Source organism: Megalobrama amblycephala, linkage group LG10 (genome assembly GCF_018812025.1).
Source record: "Megalobrama amblycephala isolate DHTTF-2021 linkage group LG10, ASM1881202v1, whole genome shotgun sequence".
Classification (NCBI taxonomy): domain Eukaryota; kingdom Metazoa; phylum Chordata; class Actinopteri; order Cypriniformes; family Xenocyprididae; genus Megalobrama; species Megalobrama amblycephala.
Genome location: NC_063053.1, coordinates 20,059,505 through 20,084,183, shown reverse-complemented (window position 1 = coordinate 20,084,183; position 24,679 = coordinate 20,059,505). Strand labels below are relative to the sequence as shown.

General features: G+C 40.2%; 1 protein-coding gene across 2 annotated transcripts; it reads right to left on the bottom strand.

The window, feature by feature from the left end:
• Positions 1-1,596: 1,596 nt before the first annotated feature.
• Positions 1,597-24,412, bottom strand: hif1aa (hypoxia inducible factor 1 subunit alpha a). 2 transcript variants are annotated; one of them, XM_048205312.1, is made up of 15 exons: positions 24,076-24,412; positions 17,182-17,372; positions 16,953-17,098; positions 16,233-16,317; positions 16,029-16,141; positions 13,280-13,479; positions 7,339-7,445; positions 7,111-7,258; positions 6,744-6,997; positions 5,390-5,586; positions 5,160-5,264; positions 3,398-3,630; positions 3,140-3,242; positions 2,729-2,860; positions 1,597-2,636 (listed from the first exon to the last, which is right to left on the bottom strand). In XM_048205312.1, exons 1-15 carry the CDS (start codon positions 24,102-24,104, stop codon positions 2,616-2,618), a joined length of 2,064 nt encoding a protein of 687 aa, XP_048061269.1. In that variant the 5' UTR covers positions 24,105-24,412; the 3' UTR covers positions 1,597-2,615. The 2 variants fall into 2 exon arrangements, with proteins under 2 accessions (XP_048061269.1, XP_048061268.1); XM_048205311.1 differs by having other exon boundaries at positions 2,752-2,860; positions 24,076-24,410.
• Positions 24,413-24,679: the final 267 nt, after the last annotated feature.

The window sequence follows — 24,679 nt, the reverse complement described above, 5'->3', positions numbered from 1 at the left end:
TCTATGCACATAGATCCAGAGCTTTTTTTAGAAAGAGAACTTATAAAAGTCGTAAAAGAGACAAAATTCCTAGGGCTTAATTTTGATAACAAACTATCTTTTATTCCTCATATTAAAATGCTGCGAAACAGATGTTTTAAAGCAATGGATATTATAAAAGTGCTCAACTATGTAGTTAAGCTAAAAGCTAATGAAAGTAATCCAGCATATTCTTCAGTTTTTCATCCTCCATATTCACATTTGTATGAAGCTAGACCCAGATACATCAGTCCTTTTGGAATTCGCATAAAATCACACTTGGAAAATATGGATATTAATCTGGATATCTTAACATCGACGCATTTGTGTCTTATACCGCCCTGGGATATTAAAAAACCAATCATCATCATGAACCTGGCTCAGTATAAAAAAAAGGAAAATCATCCAAATGTTTATCGGGAGGAATTTTTGGATATAAGACGAAGTTTACCAACTCACGTACCTGTGTACACAGATGGATCAAAGTCAGACAGTCGGGTATCTGCCGCAGTAGTGATTGGGTCAAAACGCTATGGCAAGTGTATTTCTGGACAAAGTTCAATTTTCACAGCTGAAGCTTGTGCATTACTTCTAGCTCTTGAACAAATAGAGAAGGAACAACAACGTAATTTTTTAATTTGCACAGATTCTAAATCCTGTCTACAAGCACTTGATTTTTTGAAAACTGAACATCCTATAATTATCAGCATAATAGGAAAAGTGGACTCTTTAAAGAAACAAGATTTTAATATTGTTTTTTGTTGGATACCAGGCCATATGGGATTGACTGGTAATGAACAAGCAGATAGAGCAGCAAAGGAAGCACTTCATTTGGAAATGACAGAATGTAAAATACCAGCATCTGACGTTAAACCCATATTGAACCTTTACATTCACAGTAAATGGCAAATGGAATGGAACGAATGTGTAAATAACAAATTATATGAGGTGAATCCAGTTTTAAATCAAGGAGTTATTAGTTATTATTTTGAAAACAGATATGACCAGGTTGTATATACAAGATGCCGAATTGGACATTCAAGACTCACTCATTCATATTTATTGAAGGGGGAAGATAAACCGATCTGTGATTTGTGTAAGAATTTCATGAGTATAAAACATATTTTAATAGAATGTCCTTTCTTAAATAATATTAGACAACAGTTTTATACAGAGAATACATTAATGGACATTTTCAAAAAGGTTTCTCCTGGAGTAATTTTAGAATTTCTGTCGAATATTCAGTTGAAAGATTCTATGTAATTGTTGTTATTAGTGTATATGCCTGATTTTGTATAGTGATTGTTTTTAAGACATACTTGTTAAAGTATTATAAATAATGTATTGAACTGATATTGCTGATTGCCATGAATATAGCCATTGCTGCTGATATGGCATTAAATCATAAATAAATAAATAAATAAACTGTAATAATATTTCAATATACTACTCTTTTTACATTATTTTTCATCAAATAGAGGCTCACAGATCACAAACTTTTGAACAGTAGTATCTGTTCTATTATTTCTTTTTTGAAGGCTTTAAATTAAAACCACAAATTGATGTCTGAAGGCTAAATGTTGTTGAAAAACTTTTTTTTTTTTTTTATTTGTCAGACATTACAATTTCCTGAAGACAATGTGACACGACAGGGAAGAACATGAGAAACACAGAGCACAGCGGCAAAGCTCACACACTAGGGGTTGTACCAGATCTTATGCTTCCTATATGCCACTGTTAACGTAACACGGGAAACTCATAGTATAGGGAACACGAGAACATTTTAATGCCCTAGATATAGTCAGAGATTTAACTAAATAGAAATCTCTAGCAATAATAAGAATAGTGAGTAACAGTTTCAACATTAAGGTAGTAATGTGTAATGTAGTAATGTGGGTCGTTCTACCAATATGCTGACTACTCTCAAATGCTGTATAATATATTTCACAAATTTAAAATAACAGCCACTTTAGACATTTCACAACATTTACACACAAATATATTGGACATGTAGAGACCTGAACAAAGAAAACATTTAGACATACCTTATACATACCTTAGACATAATTATAAAAACAGCAGTGCTAATAAAATAACATTTTCTGAAAGCTGCAGGTAAATTCATGTCATTTGTGCAAGAAGAATCTTTGTAATTGTAACACAGTACAATCTTATATAGAATAGAATATTCTCTTCTCTGTGCGTATTTCTAACCAGTAAGAGCTCATAATTGCTCTATTCTGTTTTACATTTCCCTCGTCATTAATTATTATTAATTAGCCTTTTCCTTTTAGATGTCCAGCATGTACAATCTACCCATCAGAAGCAGAAGCATCCCATCTGTTTTGATTGCTCACGACTGTTTTTTTTTTGTTTTAATGGAAGTCAATCCATAATTCCACTGATTTCTCCCTATTCGTGGGAAGACAAGTGTGCCACACAAGTATGGCTTTTTTAAATAACTAGGTCCAAGGCACACAGTAGCTCCTCCCCCTGTAACAGGTGCTGCCGTCCAGTCACAGGCGCATTTACCTCACAGTCGTAACGGGTAAGCTGGGGGAGGGGCATAGTTATGGCTCCACCCTCTGACGATCTGCTCAACAATCTACTGGCGACATCTGAGGGGGAAAAACAGATAGAGAAAGAGCAATTATATACTGTATGAAAAACAACTGGTCTCACAATATTTGCAAGGATTTCACACACTGACTTCTTGTCTCCATGGTGACATACCAGATGGCAGCAACAGTATCGTGGCATGACGAATCCCTTCTGATGATGAAGCATCTGATTTTCTGATCTTTTTCTCGGGAAAATCAGTCATCACCTGCAACACAGACCCCTGGGAGAAAACACACATCAACAGTCACTCATAAACTCTTCTTATACATATGAATAAAATATTACCATATTTTACAGTAACAAATAGACCCAGAAATTGTAGATAACTGTTATTATTTGTCTGAAAGTCTGATGTAAACACCCTAAAGTTGTTATAATTTTGCTATAATGCCCAGCTGCCTGCACATTATAAAAATGTATTTTTATAATATTCCATGAAGTGACGGACTACTCATAATCAAGTATGCAATAATATTTAAACATTAAAGCTCTCACATACCAGCCTTATTGCTTCAGACAGAGGTATGGTCTCAAGTTTCCTCTTGAGTAGCTTCGGGTTGGTCTGACATTTAGAAGAAATATCACTGTCTTGAATAATTTCTCTAGAGAGTTACAGAGCGAAACAGGAAGACAGAAAGAACGGCAACAGAAAACAGATTGTTATTGAATAACTGAATTTATTTGTACATCTGTTAAGAGTTTATTTGCAGCACAGATCAGATCAACAGAGCATGTCTCTCTGAGGATGAGCCCTCACCTGCTGTTGTCCTGCTCTGTGGATCTAGTGTTCTGCTGAACGGTGTCACTGGACACCAAGACTGGAGGGGCTGCTGGGAGAGCAGGGGCAGTTTGCGTGCTGCTGGAGGGGGTCAGTTCTAGTGCTGAACCTGGGCTGGAACACATCGACTCGGCTGGAGAAACAGTCCGCAGCTGGAAATCATCATCCATGGGAATGTATGGAGCTAACATCTCCAGATCCAAACCCACTCCCTATAATCATCATAACCATCAGCACAATACAACATTTAATTGTGCACTACATTTTTTATGTTGTGTTGCTTGATATACTGCAAGTCGTCTTGGACTTACAGGTGCTGGTCATATAATTAGAATATCGTGAAAAAGGTCATTTTTTTATTGTAAATTATTTTTAAAAATGAAACTTTCATATATTCTAGATTTCCTACATGTAAAGTAAAACATTTCAAAAGTTTTTTTTTAAATTTTGATGATTAGAGCGTACAGCTCATGAAAGTCCAAAATCCAGTATCTCAAAATATTAGAATATTTCCTAAGATCAATCAAAAAATGGATTTTCAAAACAGAAAATTTCAAGTTCTTTAAAGTATGTTCATTTGTGCACTCAATACTTGGTCGGCAGCACATATTACAGCAAATGACTTGCTCCTAGCACAAATTACAGCATCAGTGAAGTGTGGCATGGAAGTGATCAGCCTGTGGCACTGCTGAGGCACTATTGAGCCTTCAGATCATCTCTATATTGTTGGATCGACTGTTTCTCATCTTTCTCTTGAAAATATCCCATAGATTCAGGGGTCAGGCATGTTGGCTGGCCAATAAAACACAGTAATATCATGGTCAGCAAACCACTTGGAAGTGGCTTTTGCACTGTGGGCAGGTGCTAAAGTCCTGCTGGAAAAGGAAATCAGCATCTCCATAAAGCTTGTCAGCAGATGGAAGCATGAAGTGCTCCAAAATCTCCTGGAAGATGGCTGCATTGACTTTGCACTTGATAAAACACAATGGACCAACAACAGCAGACGTCATGGCCCCCCAAATCATTACTAACTTCAGAAACTTCACACTAGACTTCAAGCAGCTTGAATTTTGTGCCTCTCCAGTCTTCCTTCAGACTCGGGGACCATGATTTCAACATGAAATGCAAAATTTACTTTTATCTGAAAAGAGGACTTTCGACCACTGTTCACTGTCCAGTTCTTTTTCTCCTTAGCCCAGGTAAGATGCTTCTGACGTTGTTTCTGTTTCAGAAGTGGCTTGGTAGTCCTTTTCCTGAAGATGTCTGAGTGTGGTGGCTCTTGATGCGCTGACTCCAGCTTCATTCTACTGATTGTGAAGCTCTCCCAAGTGTCTGAATCGGCTTTACTTGACAGTATTCTCAAGCTTGGAAAGCTTGGAGTGTCAATGATTGTCTCCTGGACCATTTCCAAGTCAGCAGTCTTCCCCATTAGTGTGGTTTCAAAGAACAAGAGATACCCGGAATTTATACTGTAGGGATGGTCGTTTAATGAAACTCAAATGTAAATATTCTAATATTTTGAGATACTGGATTTTGCTGTACACTCTAATCAACAAATTAAAAAAAAACTTTTGAAATGTTTTACTTTACATGTAGGAAATCTAGTATAAATGAAAGTTTCATTTTTTTAAATAATTTACAATAAAAAAATGAACTTTTTCACGATATTCTAATTATATGACCAGCACCTGTATATTGACATGTGTGCGGATGCAGTAGATCATCAACTCATCTACTGTACCTGTGTATTAAAGTGTGTCTTGGACTCCATATCCATGGAAAACAGTCTCTCCACGTGATCTGGTTTTAGCTGGTCACTTAATTCTGAATCCACAGGGAGATCAACCTGAACATAAACAAACAACCCATTCATGTTACATTTAATATACATATTGATATATAAAAAGGTATATCAAGTACTAAAAGTGTGAAAGGTATGAGATGTACTATAAAATGGTGACTAGACTCCACCTGGGATCTGGAAGAATCAGAAGCCGAAGATTGTGGGAAGCGGAAGTCGTCAGGTTGTAGATGGGCTGTGGAGGCATCATCATCATTTAGGGAGGAACAGGGAGGTGAGAGGGGTGAGAGGGGTAGCAGTACACTTGAAGAGGGCAACATGACATCGTTGTAAAGGGGAATATCTGTCAGCACAGAGATCGCTGAGTCTGCAAGAAATTAACATAAGAGTGTTAAAATCATACTTTCTTATAAATGGTCAAAATATAAATAGTAAATCAAATGTATATGTATAAATATGAATAATGTTTAGTTATTGTTTTATGGACTGTGATTAATAGGATTACATTGCATGAGTCAAACGTTGTCATGTATGAGGATGTGAATGTATGACATGACATGTATTTTATGAAATTGTTTCATCAAAACCAATCCTTTTCTCTAGATGTTTAATGTTGTATTCCCAACATCATGGATGCAGCTTGCTTTATTAATGATGAAATGTTCTGAGGTCATGTAACAGCAATGCAGCATATGGTTGTTTGAATTAAAGTATTGTTGCATACTGCATGTGTCATACTTAAAGTATTTTAAAAAATGTTTTATTTTTATACTAAGCAATATACAATATATACTACACAGTATGGTAATATTCCATTAAAACATACCCAATTTGATGCTATTAAATTCATATTACACAATATCAACGCATTGAAAAGCACACAGAATTTACTGCAGAATGAAATTGTGTGAATGACCCCGAAACTTCCAGAATTGGTGGTCTCATGTCAGAGCAACTAATACATATGATTTAGATGAGTCAGTAATTGTTTCCATAAACTTATTTTTTGGCAAATTTTGGGACATCACATCAAAAACGCTGGATGGAAATGTCAAGATGTGCACAAATTCTAATAAAAAAACGTATGTGCTCAATTGAGATGTGCATAAACTACGATGGAAACATAAATCCCTTGATGTGCAAAAAAAAAAAAAAATTTGACTTTGCCTCAACAATGGATGTGATTAGACTAATCAGAAGACCAATTTCATTGCACAGCATCTCACAAGTTGGTTTGGTTATTCTGAAATGCCTGAGCCAATGTCTGTCATCAAAATGATTTGGTATAATTTCCTCCTACAACTGTCTCACACGACTGCGTTCCTAAAACACCAAGCATCTGCCTGCGGCAACTTTAATTTTTCATTATGGATACAGTATTTTGTGACAATTTCCCAGGAAGTGGGATTCTTTTTTTTTTCTCTGCAACACATGGGATGGAAACAGTGCTTTATTTGCAAATGTTTTATCCACTATTCCATTTTGCAACTTTGGATGGAAATATAGCTAGTGTGGAGTTCAGACCTGTGCTGGTGATATCCAGTGTGAGGACAGGGTCTACTACAGTCAGAGCCTCTGGTTCCCCCTTCAGGCTGTCATTTAGCTCCTCACCCACAGACTCTTCTTCCTTTTCATCCCTCTGTTTTCCCTTCTCTTTCAACTCAGCCGTGGTAACTTCAGCCACAAGGGACTCCCCTTGGTGTTCTTCCTGTTCCTGTTTTATTTTTTTGTTGTTGGTTTGCTGAAGGGACAGGATTTGTTTGGGCTGTTCAATTCCACTGCAATGGATGAATGGATGAAAATAATGGCATTCATACAAACACAAGTACATATTGGTATTCAGGCAGACACATATTTAAATGAATACTAGGACTACTGTGTGAAGTCCCACCTGAGGATGTAGTTGACGCAGACCACACACTGTGGCTGGGAGTTTTTACTGTTATAGATCACAGTGGCCTGAGTCTCTGCCCAAACAAATCCTCCTGCTTTAGCCAGCAGCCGGTACTGTCCGGTACACACTTGTCCCTTTACAAACACTGCAGAGAGAGACATATAAAGCATTATGATATATCTTAATTTAGATCTCCATAAATGAACAGCATTTATATGATCTTACGGTTGTGGTGTGTTTTGGTCATGTGGTCAGAATCCAGCGCATGATAGTATTCATACACAGAATGCTGCAACAGATCCACTGGATCAAAACCCAACAGCTCCGTGATCCTGCAAACACACACAGATTGCATGCTGTTCTGTGACACTTCAGCTTTCACAAGTCACCACTAGATGGCGAAGAAATCAAGGCCATAAATCAGTCCACAGACTCTCTTTGCATCAGAAAATGCATACTTCCCTACTAATGTCTCAATATGTCTCAATACCCAATAGTCCTGAAACCATGGGCAAAAATACCCATATGACCTACTTCACAAGTTTTCTGATAATAACTTTAGTTTTGTTGTTATTAGGGCCCACCCAAGCCCCAAAGGGCTTGGTGTGCCCTAGTGCGTGAAGTAATTTGAATGCCCTTGAATGCATTTCAAAAACTTGGTTCAAATATTGTAAATACTTGCACAAGTATATACGTACAAAACTCAGTACACATATAGATCTCATCGAGCCGAACAACTTCCGCACTGAAAGTCTGATGCCAGCCCAACAGAAAGTCGGCTAATCAGGGTTTTGTGAAAAGCGCATGCGCAGAACTTTTTTAATACTCCTACTAGGAGATTTATGCAATCGGCAACAAACTCTGTCAACATGATGCCAAGACATTAGTGATGCTAAATTGCAAGTGGATTTTTGATATCTTGAATGGTTTGGCAGAGGCGAGGCAACAAATTTATGCTGAAAAAAGGGAAACAGGAAGTGTGATATAACATGGGCTGCGTCCGAAAACTGAGGACACATTTCAAGGTAGAAAGGCATGAAGGCACATCCGAATCCAATGTTAGCTTCACTTCCTGTCTCATGAGATACCTTCCTCAGATCGATTTTTGAAGGAAGCATAGATGTATCCTTAGCTGCCTTTGATATCCCACAATCCTGTGCTTTCCATTCTGTGACAGTTGAGCTAGAAAAATAAAGATGGCGTCCGAAAGTTGCGTTTGCGGCTCAGTTTGTGTATAAATGTACGATTTTGACCAACATATTTCAATTTTGATATAACTTCTATCGAGAAATTACTACTGTAGTACTTAAATATTTGTTTAGTTCTCACCAAAGCTTGCGCTATATTGCTGTAGATCATTAAACTCTTATGCTGCCTCAGAAGTCTGTCCGAAATCAGTTTCGTGAGGTGCCTTCATGTACAAACGCTGCCGTACAAGTCATTCTCTTATAAGGCAGCGATGTCAGGTTTAGGGAAGGAGCGAGGACTCAAGTGCAGGGAAGGAAGGGCTTTTTATTAATAATAAAAATAAAAACAAAAACACAACAAAAACAACCCCGTGGGGGAAAACAGACAAGACTACTTGACTTGACTTGACTTGACTTGACTTGACTTGACTTGACTTGACTTGACTTGACTTGACTTGACTTGACTTGACTTGACTTGACTTGACTTACAAGGGAAAATACGACAACGAACCAGCACAGGACTGCAAACACAAGGAGAATAAATAGGAGAGCAAACAAGGCAGGTAACGAGGAAGGACAGGTGGGGCAAATCAACCAATAATGAGGTAACAAGATGGGCGGGGTCAAGACAATAGACATGAGAGCACATGGCACAAAGAAACACATGACAAGCCATGTGCTCACACCAAACAAAACAAAGACACAAGCACATGGCCAATGAAGACAAATCACAAGCCATGTGCTTACACAAGACGAGACATGAACACGTGACTATGAAAACTCATAAGCCACGTGTTCACACAAAACGAGACAGCATGAGAGCACGCAGCCCGTGAAACACAGACTGCGTGCTAACACAACACAAGACAAAAACACAACATGAAAGCACGCGGCAGGTGGAAAACCACGTGCTACACAAAACATGAGACAAGAGCGCACGGCAAGTGAAAGTACACACAAACCGTGCGCTCACAATAAAGACAGGACTGGGAGCGCGAGTGTCCGAATCCCGACACGAAACCGAAACCAAACTAGACACGAGTGCCGGGATCCGAACGCCACGCTCCCAACATGAACACTCGAGACCGTACGCTCACACAAAAACACGACAAGAACGGGAGTGTCAGAGCTCTGTCACAAAACCAAGAAATTAACTAGACCGAAGTGACAGAACCCTGACACTACCCCCCCTCTAAAGGGACGCCACCTGGCGTCCCTACGAGGGACACAAGACAAACATGACAACACAAGACAAAAACACACCAACAAGACAACACAACAGAACATCAATACTCAAAGACAAAGAGGGGAGGGAGGGAGGGGAGCCAAGTCAGCCAGCAAAACAAAACAACCGGATCAAAATGTCTTTAAAAGAAACAAGGGAGGGACGGGAGGGTTGAGCCAGGGAGGCTCAGGCAGGTCTGGGGTCCCAGCTGAGGGCCAGGGAGGAGCCGGAGGGACAGACCAGGGCGGGACCGGCGGGACAGACCAGGGCGGGACCGGCGGGACAGACCAGGGGGGCTTCAGCTGGTCTGGGGTCCTGGCTGAGGACCAGGGCGGTACTGGAGGGACCATCCAGGCAGGCTCCAGCAGGGCAGACAGCTTGGCAGGCGGCGGCAGGGCAAGGCGCTCGGGTGGCGCCGGCAGGGCAGACCGCTTGGCAGGCGCCGACAGGGCAAGGCGCTCGGGTGGCGCCGGCAGGGCAAGGCGCTCGGGTGGCGCCGGCAGGGCAAGGCGCTGGGGACGCACCGGCAGGGCAGACAGCTTGGCAGGCGGCAGCAGGGCAAGGCGCTCGGGTGGCGCCGGCAGGGCAGACAGCTTGACTGGCGCCGGCAGGGCAAGGCGCTCGGGTGGCGCCGGCAGGGCAGACGGCTTGACTGGCGCCGGCAGGGCAGACAGCTTGGATGACGGCCTCTGTGGCCGTATCAGGAAGAGCGGACAGCTCGGTGACGGCCTCCGTGGCCGTATCAGGGAGAGCGGGCAGCTCGGTGACGGCCTCCGTGGCCGTATCAGGGAGAGCGGGCAGCTCGGTGACGGCCTCCGTGGCCGTATCAGGGAGAGCGGGCAGCTCGGTGACGGCCTCCGTGGCCGTATCAGGGAGAGCGGGCAGCTCGGTGACGGCCTCCGTGGCCGTCTCAGGGATGGCAGCGGGCTGCTCGGTGGCGGCCTCCGTGGCCGTATCAGGGATGGCAGCGGGCTGCTCGGTGGCGGCCTCCGTGGCCGTATCAGGGATGGTAGTGGGCTCGGGCTGGCAGACTGGTCCGTTGTCAAAAGAAATTGAGTGCGTTCTCCAGGCACGCAGAACAGCCAAAACATAAAAGGCGAAGACAGCCCTCTTGGCCATGACAGGACTGACTGGGAGAGCCTGCGGCTCTATTTCCTCTGGGACCACTGGACTAGGGAATTCTGGGAAGGTCTCTGGGCCAACAGCGGCCTCTGGGAAGGCCTCCGGGCCTGAAGCGGGCTCTGGGAAGGCCTCCGGGCCTACAGCGGGCTCTGGGAAGGCCTCCGGGCCTACAGCGGGCTCTGGGAAGGCCTCCGGGCCTACAGCGGGCTCTGGGAAGGCCTCCGGGCCTACAGCGGGCTCTGGGAAGGCCTCCGGGCCTACAGCGGGCTCTGGGAAGGCCTCCGGGCCTACAGCGGGCTCTGGGAAGGCCTCCGGGCCTACAGCGGGCTCTAAGTCAGAGGAAGCCTTCCTTCTCTTCCTCCGCTTACGACAACGAGGTGATGGCTTGGAAATAGCTGCCTCCGAGGACACTGCAGCATCCTCAACCACCTCTGCGGGAGCTGCAGCTGCTTCCACCGCCAACGGGAGCGCTGCAGCTTCTATGAACCCCTTTGGGGAATCTGTAACAGGAGGATTCCCATTCCAATCGAGGAAATCCACGAACTCCCCAAAAGTCAGATGATCCAGGCCCCTCATCGCCCACCAGCTCTGGGGTACATCAAGGGCATAATTGAAAAGGTCCTTGAGTGCTGTGTCGTTGAGCTCCAGGCCCTCTGCAGCTCCACTGAACTCCACAGCAAACTCCCTCAGGTCAGTCCCCTCCTGACGGAGGGAGCTCAGGATCTTAAATTGGAGCATGCGCTGGAAAAGAGGGCTGGAGACAGTGGAGGTTGGTGGACGGTGCAAACCCTTCTTCCGCTGAGTCCTCATGTTGGCTGGTTCGTCCTGTCAGGTTTAGGGAAGGAGCGAGGACTCAAGTGCAGGGAAGGAAGGGCTTTTTATTAATAATAAAAATAAAAACAAAAACACAACAAAAACAACCCCGTGGGGGAAAACAGACAAGACTAAAACTTGACTAGACTTGACTTGACTTGACTTGACTTGACTTGACTTGACTTGACTTGACTTGACACACAAGGGAAAATACGACAACGAACCAGCACAGGACTGCAAACACAAGGAGAATAAATAGGAGAGCAAACAAGGCAGGTAACGAGGAAGGACAGGTGGGGCAAATCAACCAATAATGAGGTAACAAGATGGGCGGGGTCAAGACAATAGACATGAGAGCACATGGCACAAAGAAACACATGACAAGCCATGTGCTCACACCAAACAAAACAAAGACACAAGCACATGGCCAATGAAGACAAATCACAAGCCATGTGCTTACACAAGACGAGACATGAACACGTGACTATGAAAACTCATAAGCCACGTGTTCACACAAAACGAGACAGCATGAGAGCACGCAGCCCGTGAAACACAGACTGCGTGCTAACACAACACAAGACAAAAACACAACATGAAAGCACGCGGCAGGTGGAAAACCACGTGCTACACAAAACATGAGACGAGCGCACGGCAAGTGAAAGTACACACAAACCGTGCGCTCACAATAAAGACAGGACTGGGAGCGCGAGTGTCCGAATGCCGACACGAAACCGAAACCAAACTAGACACGAGTGCCGGGATCCGAACGCCACGCTCCCAACATGAAACAAGGCACGCAGACAAGAGAGCGCACGGCCCCGAGAACACTCGAGACCGTACGCTCACACAAAAACACGACAAGAACGGGAGTGTCAGAGCTCTGTCACAAAACCAAGAAATTAACTAGACCGAAGTGACAGAACCCTGACAAGCGAGGCAGCAAGACAGCTACCTAGGTTTTCGGACGCAGCCATGGTCTGATTTTGATGAAACTTCAGCTGTGTGTTCGTTGAATGGATGTGACTATTGTGAGTCAAAATCATAGCACCACCAACTGGCAGCAGGAAGTGTGTCACTTTCAAATTGCTTTGAAAATGTCAAGACACGGATGACTTAAAACTGTGATAGGATTTTTGATATCTTGAATACGGTTGCCATGGCAAGGTGTCAAACCTTAATATTATTTTCGGTTGTTTTTGAGGCTCTTAGCATGCTTAGAGTTTGGTGGCGCCGGGGCTTGAGCCTGTCATCGGTGCTTGCAGCTATATTTTTTTATTCTTTCTAGTTAGAAATAATGACATGATTTACAATTGTCATGTTATACAGTCAGTTTGTAACATTTTTAAAGGTTTATACATTTGACATTATTCTAATAATGCAGAGAAAACATATATGCTGCCAACTTAATAGAATGTAAGAATTTTCCAAATAAAATTTTAATTAGTTTTTAATATAATCTATATACACTACTGTTCAAAAGTTTGGGGTCAGAACAATTGTTTCATTTTCATTTTAATTGTCTTTTATGCTCTGTAATTCTGTCAATGTTACGATCCTTCAGAAATCATCCTAATATGCTGATTTGATGCTCAAAAAACATTTCTTATTGTTATGAATGTTGAAAGGTTTGAAAACCCCAGATCTATGCAATGAACTTCAGTCATTTAAAGTGTGACTTAAGTGTTCAAAAGCCCACCCTATAATAAATGATGCTCAGATGTTAGAGTCAGATGTTGCTGCTGTCAGCACAGAAGCATTTAATTTTGTGCTGAGCAGGGCAGGTGTTATTGTACAACACTCAGAAGTGCTGGGACTTTACCTCTCATCGCAGTAGGTGAAGCGCATATCTAAAGTGTGGCGGCTGAGGAACGTTCTAGAATCCAGAGGAGCCTCAATGTTTGCCGGGTGGGGAATAGACTCACAGATAAGCACCAGGTACGTTGAGCACACATTTTTTTCCTCACACACACCCTTCGCAACACCATCTGCTGTGTGGATATGGCCCGAACAGCGCAGCACCTGTCAAAGAGAGAGGCTGATAGGGATAAATATGTATCCAAATTCACTTTATAGATGCTTTCAGAGTAACCCTGCTGTCACCAGTGATGGGAATAACGGCATTTCAGTCAAGCCACTTTCGTCAAATGTATATTTATTACAAATGATAATGCATACAGTTAGTGTTGGCGATATGAATCTGTTCTGGGCAAACTCACACGCCTGTCCATGCAGCCCTGCTTGGACAGAGCGGGGAGAGCAGCAAGTCAAACCCCCCTGGGGTACAGAACAGATCCAGTAAACATACATACATAGTTACAGTCACAATACATTAGTGTTGTAAACAGCTAAATACACAGGGAGAAAATAAAATTACTGTATGCAAAGACAGTCATAACAGACAACAGATTAGGTTAAAGTACCCAGATAGGTGGAGTTGGGGATGGAGGAGGGAGTTAAATGCAGCGTGCAGCTAAGCAATAGAGAGAGGCAGAATGAATGGGCATTTAAATGAACCGCTGTGATGGGTGTCACGACTGGATTGGTAGGCGTCATGAAACAGCTGACTGTCAGCTGGTGCGAGCTTGACTGACGTGGCCTGCCTGAACTAACGCGATGCTTGATTATAAATAAACAGCGTTACTAACGGCGTTAATTTTTCAGTAACGAGTAATCAAACGAATTACTGTTTCCCCCGCTACAACGCCGTTACTGTTACTGACAATAAAAAGAGCCGTTACTATAATTGAGCTCACTAAAGCGGTTTTCATCCAAGTAGGCTCTCTCTCAGCCATAAAACCTGCAAAGTTTTTTCTCTGGTGTGTGTGTTGGGGTGGGACACAGGCTAACTGATGATGATTGGTGTATGACTAGAGATGATAGACCTGCAAAGCGTTTTGTTGTTAAGAAATAGTACAGGTTAATTATACACAAATATAATATTAAACTTTTAATAATGTACAATGCTCTGTGTGTGTGCCTGTGTAAGAGCATGCAAGCGGAGTGAGAGCTCAAACCAGAATACACTTTGTGATATGCTGGATTGAAAGTATGTGAAAAGTTTTTTCTAGTCGTTCTAGTAGTTGTTCTTTTAAGCCATTAGTTGACTAATCACATTTATATTAGAATAATATAAATAATATTGTACTGGAGAGAATAAACCATAATAATGAGCATTTACGTAATATAGGCAATATAGCACTCAAACGCACGCATAAAGCTTGCCATAAAGAACCGTCAAAAGTAATGATTATGAATGTGACAAAAACAGAGGAGACATTTTAATTGTTTATTAATAAACTAGTGTTTTCTGAATCGGTGTCGGCTGTAAAGATGAAGTTGACATTGCTGACTCTCATCATCTCCGCATAGTGGAATCGCCTAGAGAGAGCATGCACATTTCATTCGGATTACATAATCAGAGAGTAGCCAATTTCTTTTCGTTTTGTATTATTTTGTGTAAAAGTAGACATTTCAAACTTTCTATAGATATATGAGAATGTGTATCAATAGTACACAAGTGTAATCTCGTAGAATATATAAGCCAAAATGAGTTCATGTGCATACTCTTGATACGCATTCTCATGAGAATAGGTTCATTTCTAATGTCTGTGAGGCAAGCAGCCTATACACTGAATTTTGATTCATTTAACCTATAAGACACGCTCCAGTTCATGTGCAAGTGATCGCGCTGGCGCCTCCATGTCATGATCATGTTGTCTGCTATATTTGCTTCTTATTTATTAAATCCAGGCAACTGGCTGATGAAACACTGATTAAAATTAAGATGCAATTTTTACAAAATGAAATTCACAAAGGCTTTCTATAAAACAAAACTTAATGAAGTGGTCAAAATCATGTCTGACCCACTCGATGTCTCCGATATATTGTGCATCTTATGATGTATCTTATCTTACGCATGCTGTTCACTTTTCAAAATCAAATAGATGAAATTAAAAAAATAACATTAATAGGCCTATATAAACATAAACATGAAACTAAATATGTTTTCTTTAATGGCTACGAACATGTATAGTATAGTACAGTACAGAGAAATTTCATGTCGTGAGCAAGAGCGAATCATGAGTCACGAGTCGGATCAAGCATCATTTATTTTTAGACTTATTTGTTGGCCAGTTGTGGTCTGTGTTTTGATATTAAAAGTTCTAAACCATCTATTGTGTTTTATTGTTCCGCTATAGTAATGATAATATTTACAATAATATATTGAATTTGATATGTGTCTCTCACATTTTCCCACAGCAACATTGAAATAGTTTAGATTAGTGTACAGTATTTAATAATAATATTCTATTCTATTTAGTGTCTATTTCATTCATTTAACATATTTAATATTGGGGGCTTCCAAGTTATTTGACATATTTGAAAAAAATAAAATAAAAAGTAAAGCAATAGTTACTTTCCCTGGTAATTAGTTACTTTTATAATGATGTTACTCGGTTAATAACTATTTTTGAGAAGTAACTAGTAACTAATTACTTTTTTTAAAGTAATGTGCCCAACACTGGCTGTCACAGGGTCAAAAGTGAAGCTCAAGTAGGGGGTAGTACCTTCCAGGAGGCAGATTTGACATTGACAGTGCGCCCTCTGCTGGTCAGTGTACATTTCATCCTCAATAGAAAACTTCTGTTTGTGTGCAAGTCCTTTGCTTTCTTGGACAGACCTGAAGGGGGGAAAGGGAGAGAGATGAGTGTGAGTGATCAGTGATCAGTGATCATTACTGTGATTGAGAGAGAGAAAGACCAGAGTATTACCATTCCTGTGTGCCAGCATTTCTCTGAGCTCCTCATGATCACATGGATGAGTAAACTCAAACACACTGTGTCCAGTTAGGTCGATCTACAGGGGTAAAAAATGGTTTAATACACATAATTCATGTCATTATTCACATTTCTACGGCCTGGCTACACATTCATAGCTCCATTAGAGATTCAGTGTAACATCAGTGCATCTTACAATAAAAGATGGAGGATACTTTAAACTGATCAAAAGTGACAGCAGTGACATTAATAATGTTTAAAATATTTCTATTTCAAATAAATGCTGTTCTTTGAACTCTCTATTCATCAAAGAATCCTGAAAAAAATTATCCACGATTAATCAAATAAATGAAGCATTGGTAAGCATAAGAGACTTCTTTCAAAAGCATAAAAATCTTTATAATTTTTATCTTATTTTGGAAATAAAAGTGTAATTTCTGCTCCACTAGCAGCATCAAATGTAACCGTGATTTAACTGAAAATTAAACATTTTGCAATTCTGTTTTGTCCCACTAGTAGTGCACACACTTCACCATTAAGCATTGAATCATATTATTACTACATTTAAGATTTTGTAATGTCATTGCATTGTAACATTCATAACAAGATCTAATTATTGACAGTTAATGTTTTAAAACTAGAAAAAAAAAAAGACTTCTAATGTGAGTCACGTGCATATGTAATCAAGATGTTCTGAAATACACCTAAAATCACCTGAGGTAGGCCTAGACACTTGCTGACATTCTCTGACAGGTAGACAATGTCACCATCAGCAGAAAGAACCATGAGAAACCCATCCAGAGCTTTCAGATATGAACTGTTCCACTGAGAGTCCAATTCAGTCTCCACATTCAGTACATCTAAAGAGAGACAGAAATGAACACATGCAGACCTACTAAATTAATTCATTGCACGATCTCACTAAACATTTGTCCTCTCTCACCTGTGTTCAGTAGATTACGCAGACGCAGGTAACTGAGTGCAAGTCTCATGACTGATGCTTTATCCAGGTTAGAGGTGGTGCTGTGGGGGAGGGGCAGTTCTCTGGCCAGTTCATAAAACACCTCTGATTCTTTTCCTCTCCGACAACGTGCTGCATCTCGGGATTTCTCCTTCCTTCGCTCTGAACTCACCCTATATCACAAACACACACACATGTATAAATCATATCAGAGGGGCATGTGCTGTCAATGCCTTCACCTGTGTGCTGTCAAACTGTCAAAAACATACATCAAAGAGCTTTAAAATACACACATAGGTTTCACAGCGTATAAACCAGCTGCAAACATTAAGAAAAAGTGCAGTTTGGCATGCAAAATTAAAAGGGTGCTGCAACAAATGTCGACTACAGGATATGATGCCACACTAATAAATAAAAAATAAAGAAATATAATATAATGTGCGTAGCTGTATAGTGTAGTGTTGTGTAATTTTGTGTTTGAGGTCAGGCATGGCAATTCTTCTGAACTGAGGACAGTTGCTTTATTAACAGACTTGATGGAGACACAGCAGGTAAAACCAATTTCACACACACATACACACACACACACACATGCACAAAGATCCTACTGTACAGTTACTGTTACTGACATCATGATGTTTGCCGAGAGCTGTCCTCGGGGCAAATATGGAAAATCCAGAGCTCATAAAACATCCGTGGACAAGACTATTCAGAGATGTCAACAGTGTTTAATTAACTCTCATTGATTTATATTACCTCCAGCTCTGTCTCTCTTTCAAGATTTAATTCATGAGAAACCTTATTTTTCTGCCACTAAGGGGCTGTTTACACGACACCCTTTTCAACTAAAAACAAAAAACTGTTTATGCATTTTGGGGTGTTTTGAGGGCCTGAAAACGCAAACTTTTGAAAATGGTTTTCAAAGTGCAAGTTTTGGAAAAATGATACCCTTATGAGTGTGAAAACGGCAAAAAAAAAAAGTGGATCTGTGAAAACGGTGACGGCATGCACGTGTATTACGTGTTGAGCCTACTCTGTAGAGTACCTCAGAGATGACGTGTTTTTGTAGGCCAACCCGGAAGTTAGCGGCACACAGTTCCCCTCGATCGAAAGCCTATGCATTTTTCCCATAGACTTTTGGAAAATCACAAAAAATAAGCTCTGTGTTTAACAAAGGGTAATGACACTTACACGTTTTGTCTATCAAGATAATCTTTACAAGTTAACACAACATTTATACATTCTGAAGCCTAAATAAAGTCGACAGATATAAAAAGCTAACAGTAGGCTTTAGGGCGATGGAACCGGAAGTCCTAAAATGCTAACTCGCTTCCGGGTTTTGCATACAAAAACACGTCATCTCTGAGGTACTCTATATGCATGCGCATTTGGCGCGAGAGCTCTGTAAAACATTGCATATGTGCGCAGACGCGTAGTCTTTCTTTACAAAGTGACATTGCCAACTACTGACCTGGCAGCATAATACAGCGTTTTTTGGTCGTTTTCGCAGATCTGTGTGAACGGGGATCGTTTTGACAGCGTTGTCATGTGTACAAAGAAAAAACTTTTCGTTTTTTTTTTTTTAACATCATTGTTGTGTAAATGTACCCTAAATGTTTACAATTATCCAGGTCTAATTAGCGATGGGGATTTTCTGCAGGTAAATCGTTATGCCAGTAGGTGGCGACAAGTGACTGAGTTTATGTTAATGAGTAAGTCACTGACTCATGTGTTCAACGAATTCATTCAAAATGCTGCTTCATTCAGAATGGACACAAGTGACTGGCTATTAATGGTGTAAATATGGAATAAAAAACTCTGGGTTTATCAATCAAGAATTTTACATTTTATCATATGTTTATGTTACTAAAATGTTCCTTTAAAAAAACACTTCCATGGTCCCTTGTTACAGATACTTTCTTCTTGTTTCAGTTGTTAGCAAATATTCTGCATTATAACTTCAATTAAGGATAAAATGTGAAGATAGATATTTCTCTGTATGTGGTTCAGGTATATATACGGAAGAAGATTAGGGCCAAGCAATAATAAAAAAATAAAACCATCTCGAGATTAAAGTTGTTAAATTTCGAGAAAAAACTTGTTAAATTTCGAGAAAAAGGTCGAAATAAAATGTTGAGAATAAACTCGTTAAATTACGAGAAAAAACTCGTTAAATTTCGAGAAAAAGGTCGAGATAAAATGTTGAGAATAAACTCATTAAATTATGAGGAAAAAAGTCATTAAATTACGAGAACAAATTCGTTAAATTACGAATTTGTTCTCATAATTTAACGACTTTTTTCTCGTAGTTTAATTTTTTCTCAACATTTTATTTTGACTTTTTTCTTGAAATTTAACAACTTTAATCTCGAGATGGTTTTATTTTTTTTATTATTGCTTGGCCCTAATCCTCTTCCGTATATATACCCTACATTATGCAGACAAAAAGTCCCTGCAAAGACACCAATATCCGAAATCCTTGTCCTTGTGGAGACATTTTTTGGTCCCCATGAGGAAAACAGCTTAATATAAGTATAAATCATACTAAGTGATGTTTTTTGAAAGTGTAAATATGTAGAAATTTTTCTATGATAGGTAGGCTTAGGGTTAGGGGATAGAATATACAGTTTATACAGTATATCATTCATTATGTCTAATGATGTCTAATCAAATCATTATGTCTACGGAATGTGCGTGTGTTATTTTCGGTCTCTTGGGCCCCTCATGAGACAAGATATGGCTATACATTAAATGATGTAAAGTGTACACAAACATACACTCTTGAACTCTGAGCTCACTTTGAGGTCTCTACACTGATACAGTGCAGTTAGAGCGTCTGGATGCTGGCCAGCCAATCGCCTTAAAAGCAAATGCTATAGAAACCTCAGTCATATCACCCCTCTTCCTGTCTGTTTCTCTGAAATACTCCACCTGCATTATCTGCAAATGCTGTTTCGGATACAACAGAACAGTGAAGACAAAAAAAGGAAGTTAGTGATGTATTAACAAACACACAAGAGATTTCAGTCACCCCGCTGGCCATTTCCCATTCAACAAATCAGTTAAAAATATACGATGAAGCAAATGGGGATTCATGAGGTCTTTTTATGTATATGTACTTGAGATGCAGTGGATATGTTTAGCACAAAACAATACACAATTGAAGACCTATTACTAATACATTTCTATCATTCATTAGCATATCTGAGTAACCTTCACACCACAATGACCTTGACTCAATGGTAGCCATGCCTCATAGCAACAATATGCAGGATTGTGGTTTAGGTTTTTTGTGTGTACAATCTTTTCAACATCAGTAAGTGGTTAATAATTGTTTTTACCAGAATATATTAACATTTAACAATCACTTTAAAACATACAACTACCAGTAATTTAATGAATATAATTTTTAATAAATCTCAATATGAATATCTATTTTTCATACTGTACATTATAATGTTGCTATGCATTTAAAACAGCTGATTTTAGTTTTTTGGGTTTTATTTTTTTATTCAGACAAAATAAAGAAATTCTAATATTGACCATTTACCGGATATCAGGTAAAAAAAAAAATTATGATTATCAGCACATCCCTACCTAGAGTTCATCATTGAAAGAGCAACTGTGGACACCTTTTTTGTGATCTGTCAAGATCTTTAACTTAAACCCAGAAAGGTTTTGCATACAGCTCAAAATTTAAGTCTAAATATACTGTAGGACATATTACATCTGTAGGAGGTTACCATTTACAATACATCTGTAGGAAGTCACAGATACTGTTATGAGATAACACAGTCTCACAACCCAACAGTAGCATGGTGGAAAATGAGCTAACCACAAACTCCTGCTGAGAACATTAAAACATCAAACAGCACCATGTAGTATAATTGACGACAAAGGACCACAAAGGATCTTACACAACCGTTCTAGAAGTTATAATCCAATAAGGTTCAATTTGTTAACATCAGTTTATAGTTAATGCATTAGCTGAAATGTTTAAACTTGAATGGTTGAACATATGAATTTGAAATGTTAATTTAGTGGTATATGTAGAAAAGAACCAAAATTATTAAAATGCTGTAAAAGTATATTGTTAGGTCATGATACCTTACGCGTTAACTAATGTCACTGAACTGACAATTATTATAAAGTGTAACCATATGAACACCTTTGAGCCACAACTAAAATCGTGTATCTAATATACTAAAAAAAAAGGCAGTTATGCTTATATAATATTCTAGAAGTCATCTCAGATGTGCTGAGCCAGACTGTGGAGAGCAGACAGACGGAGCCTTTAGCATGATCACAGCCCCCTCTGTGAGACGCTCTGTGCCCCTCAGCATGTTTTAATAATAATGATCCAATAAGCTTCCCGTCAGTCAACCTGTTCTCTGTTTTCCCTCCTTCTGACCAGTACAAACTGCTTTCTGCAGGGGACTACAAGATTCATTATTTATAACCCACACACATAAGGCACACTTACTATGGTCTAAATATTTCAGCAAGGACAGTGCACACACGCTCTTGCAGAAAAACATCTCTGTTTAATGCATCTCCACTATATTTTGCAACCTTGATCATTAGTATGAAAAATGTTAATGGGTCCATAACCAGAAACAATGCTTGATTCTCTCTTTCTGAACTTCAAAACGGCAGAAACACTCACAGTGCATGCGAGAAAGTTGTGTGTATAACAGGACATGATATAGGATCATGTCGGCTTTTCAATAGAATCTAGGTTAATGCCATTATTCTGAGCTTTAAAGCGCTCATGCAACATTTAGAGCGTCTTGGCATCCTGTGGATATGTTATTAGGCTTTATAACGCATCCAGTAAATGCTAACATTGCCCTGCATTAACCACAGACCTGTTAATGAAATCTATACTAAAAGAGGGCCAATTACAGAACCCACGACAAGACGTCGAGCAGAACATTATTCAAGCAAAGGTCAACATCCTTCATCAGCTATCTGATAAATAAAGTCTCTTCTATTTACGAATTCTGTTTCTAAGAGGACGAATGGCTGGTTTGATAAGTGCAGAAGCAGCCTAACCTTTCTCAGCTTCATTTTACACCCCTGCAAATGACAGCAACGACAGGCCACAAGCTGATAGCACACAGGGGACCTTTACCATAGTGCCAAGAGGAGAGGTGTCAGCTGATCCAGAGCAAAACACAAGCGCTACAACAAAGGGCTTTCAGAGGAGAGCAGAGCAACACCAAAAGATCTCATGCATGTATTTGCACGTTTAAAATGGGTGACACCTTACATTTTACACTTTAAACAGAAGTTTCAGTTGGAAATACTGCCTTACGAAATAAACTTGGAATTCAATGTTGAATGTAACTTAAGTATTATAAACAATTACATTAACATGTACATTCTAAGTGCATTGTAGCTATATCACCTTATAAAAACCAAAACTCGCCCAATTCAAAACAGGGTGCAAGAAATATGTTCTTAATTTCAAATGCTGGCTCTTGAATAGATTTAATACACATAGCCCCACTCTTTAATTAAATGGCAATAGGCTGTATCATCCTGTAGTGATTTTAAAGCAAGAGATGATCAATCAAACCCACTATGCATAACGTGATGTGGAGGTTCAACGGGTTCAGCAGAAATCCTTCAGCACTGCGCATGTGCAAAAAAAACCTATTAGAATTGACAGACAAACCCAAACTCAGATCTGTGAGAGAACCAAAATGTGAATCCATGAAAAAAGAGCTCAGTTCTCTGGCCTTGAAAGTAGAGTAACGAAATGTTCAGACGGGCTTTGTAAACCGGGTCAACCGATTCATTGGAAAATTTGAATTAAACGATTCATTCACTGACTAAACTAACCTCGGGTGAACCTGAGGGTGCGTTCACAGTTGTCATGTTTGGTTCGATTAAAACGAACCCTGGTGCGATTGCTTTGTTAGTGCGGTTCATTTGAGCATGTGTGAACGCTGCCATCCGAACCCTTGTGCGTACCAAACAAGCGGACCGAGACCGCTGAAAAGATGGGTCTCGGTCCACTTCCAAACGAACTCTGGTGCGGTTCGAATGATATATGAACGCAACACGGACCAAAGACATGTAAACGAGCCAAAAACAGGAAGATGAGACCCTAAAAAGGACAGAATCCTCACGCATTTTCCGGTTTTCTCTCGTCATAGTTGCGAGTTTGCCCATCACAGGCATCAGACGCGCGTCTCCGCGCTGCAGATAGTTTGTGTGTGTGACAGAGGGATTCCCGCGGCTGTTTTGACTCCTTTACACATTTTATAAGCTCTTTACGGGTTCCCAGCTGGCCAAAATGCCATCATATGCAGGCTGCACACACACAACGAGCGCATTTACCTCAGCACACAGCATTGTTTTGAATGTTCGGTAAATTCAGTCTCAAAATATGCAATACGTCATAAAATCCGACTAATCAGGTTGTGAACGTGTCCCTGTGCTTTAGGTTCGGTATATTTTGGTTCGGTGATAAAATTGCTAATCTGAACGCTAATCGGACCAGGACTAAATGTTTTTTTTTCTTCTTTTTGGTCCGAACCAAACGAACCGAACTACAAGTGTGAACGCACCCTTAGAGTCAGTCCACTTTTCTAAAGCAATGCTGTTTTTTCTATAACTCAAATTAGTAGTCTGAGTTTGTAATATAGCAAAAAATCTTGCAAAACCTGCAAATGTGTGAAAAATACTCTTGTCACGGTTTCATTCACACAGGGGTATGAATTATAAATGTTAGGCTACAACAGGTTATCCGTGGACAATTATAAAGACTACTGATAGCAACAACAAACAAAGGACAAAACAGAATTAAATCAACAACATTATTGCCAAAACAAGTCCATATCCAAACAGAAATTGGTGCTTGTTTACCTTTTTTTTCCAGGTGCGACTGAATCCATGGTCAAACGGGACTCCAACACACAAAAATCTTCGCTAAATCCCTTGTTCGCTCGAATTATGTCCAGTCCTAAATGTGCGCTATACAGTAAGCCCAGCAAGAGTTCCAGTGTTCGAGTGATAAAGTTGAATCAAGTTGAAGTGATGCTTCGCCTTTCCTCTCTCGCTTTCTCCGCATCTGCCTGACGGGTCGCGGGGGCGAGCAGTCACATGCCTCGGAGTAGTCGGGAACGCGCTGTGGTGCTACAGTGAGGATATTTATGGAACGATCAACCCTCCAATGGCCATTATACGCTCCTGTGGAAGCTGTCCCGCGCTCGCTGCTGTTGGATGTGCTTAATACATTAAAGATAATTGGATATTCAGAATTCATGAGATCAAGTCTGATGGTTTCCAGCAAATAGCCTACATCAAGTGCCTATACCCAGAGCGACTCTTACAAAATTTTGCATAGGTAACAACCACCATTAAGAGAACATCATAGTTGTGCAGTTTACTGCAATTCATTAATCTAAAATCTGTTTGTCACTTTCACATTATTTGCCATTTTGTTCAGTTTTTTTGATGGCAGAAGTGG

Bases quoted from the DNA above. Each gene is read 5' to 3' on its own strand.
- hif1aa (XM_048205311.1), bottom strand. From the start codon at position 24,104: ATGGATTCAGTCGCACCTGGAAAAAAAAG. The intron at 16,142-16,232 runs GTAATACTCTGG...TCCCCCCTTCAG, and splicing joins AATGCTGGCACACAGGAATG to GTCTGTCCAAGAAAGCAAAG. The intron at 5,587-6,743 runs GTCTGAACTCCA...AATTTCTTGCAG, and splicing joins ACTGGATATCACCAGCACAG to ACTCAGCGATCTCTGTGCTG.